The sequence below is a fragment of the Chiloscyllium plagiosum genome, unplaced genomic scaffold, assembly GCF_004010195.1.
Source record: "Chiloscyllium plagiosum isolate BGI_BamShark_2017 unplaced genomic scaffold, ASM401019v2 scaf_100355, whole genome shotgun sequence".
Classification (NCBI taxonomy): Eukaryota; Metazoa; Chordata; class Chondrichthyes; order Orectolobiformes; family Hemiscylliidae; genus Chiloscyllium; species Chiloscyllium plagiosum.
Window position 1 is genome coordinate 3,085 of NW_025196212.1, and position 729 is coordinate 3,813.

Here is a 729-nt window from a genome sequence, read left to right on the forward strand (position 1 = left end):
CATCTTATCCGTGCCCGGAACATCCGACAGTGCTGCACTCCCTCAGTACTGACCCTCCGACAGTGCGGCACTCCCTCAGTACTGACCCTCCGATAGTGCGGCGCTCCCTCAGTACTGACCCTCCGACAGTGCGGCGTCCCTCCATACTGACACTCTGACAGTGCGGCACTCCCTCAGTATTGACCCCCGACAGTGCGGCACTCCCTCTGTACTGACCCTCCGACAGTGCTGCACTCCCTCAGCACTGACCCTCTGACAGTGCTGCACCCCCTTAGTCCCGACCCTCTGTGACGGAGGGGGGGGATGGGGCAGCTCACCTGAACAATCCCCAGGGTCGCCGAGGTGACAGGATCCGAGAAGTCACCACCAGGGGGAGACACCCTGAGGAACATGGAGACACGGAGAGAGTCAGGCACAGATCACAGGTGACTCCATCCCCACCCTATGCTCTCCGTGACTCTGTCAAGGAACGAAATCCCTTGTGAACATGGATTGCGGGAGTCAAGGGAGAGGAGGATGAGTGGGTGACGACCAACGGGAGAGAGGATAAGGTACTGCACTCCCTCAGTACTGACCAGAGAGTGCACCAGAGAGACAGGACCAATGAGTTCAATGCCATCAGTATTGACCAAGGAGGAGGGTGTGGGCGATGTTCAGGTTAGGGAGGGTGTCATTGATATTCTGGGGCATGTCAACATTCAGGTGGAAGAGGTACTGGGTGTCTTGAAA

General features: G+C 57.9%; 1 protein-coding gene across 1 annotated transcript in view; it reads right to left on the reverse strand.

The window, feature by feature from the left end:
- The window catches only part of LOC122545868 (V-type proton ATPase catalytic subunit A-like), a 2,119-nt gene extending 1,702 nt beyond the window's left edge, over window positions 1–417 (reverse strand). Inside the window, exon 1 of the mRNA XM_043684757.1 lies at window positions 318–417. Coding sequence (XP_043540692.1) covers window positions 318–392 — 75 coding nt within the window. The 5' untranslated portion in view covers window positions 393–417. The remainder of the gene's footprint in view (window positions 1–317) is intronic.
- Between the last annotated feature and the right edge of the window lie 312 nt (window positions 418–729).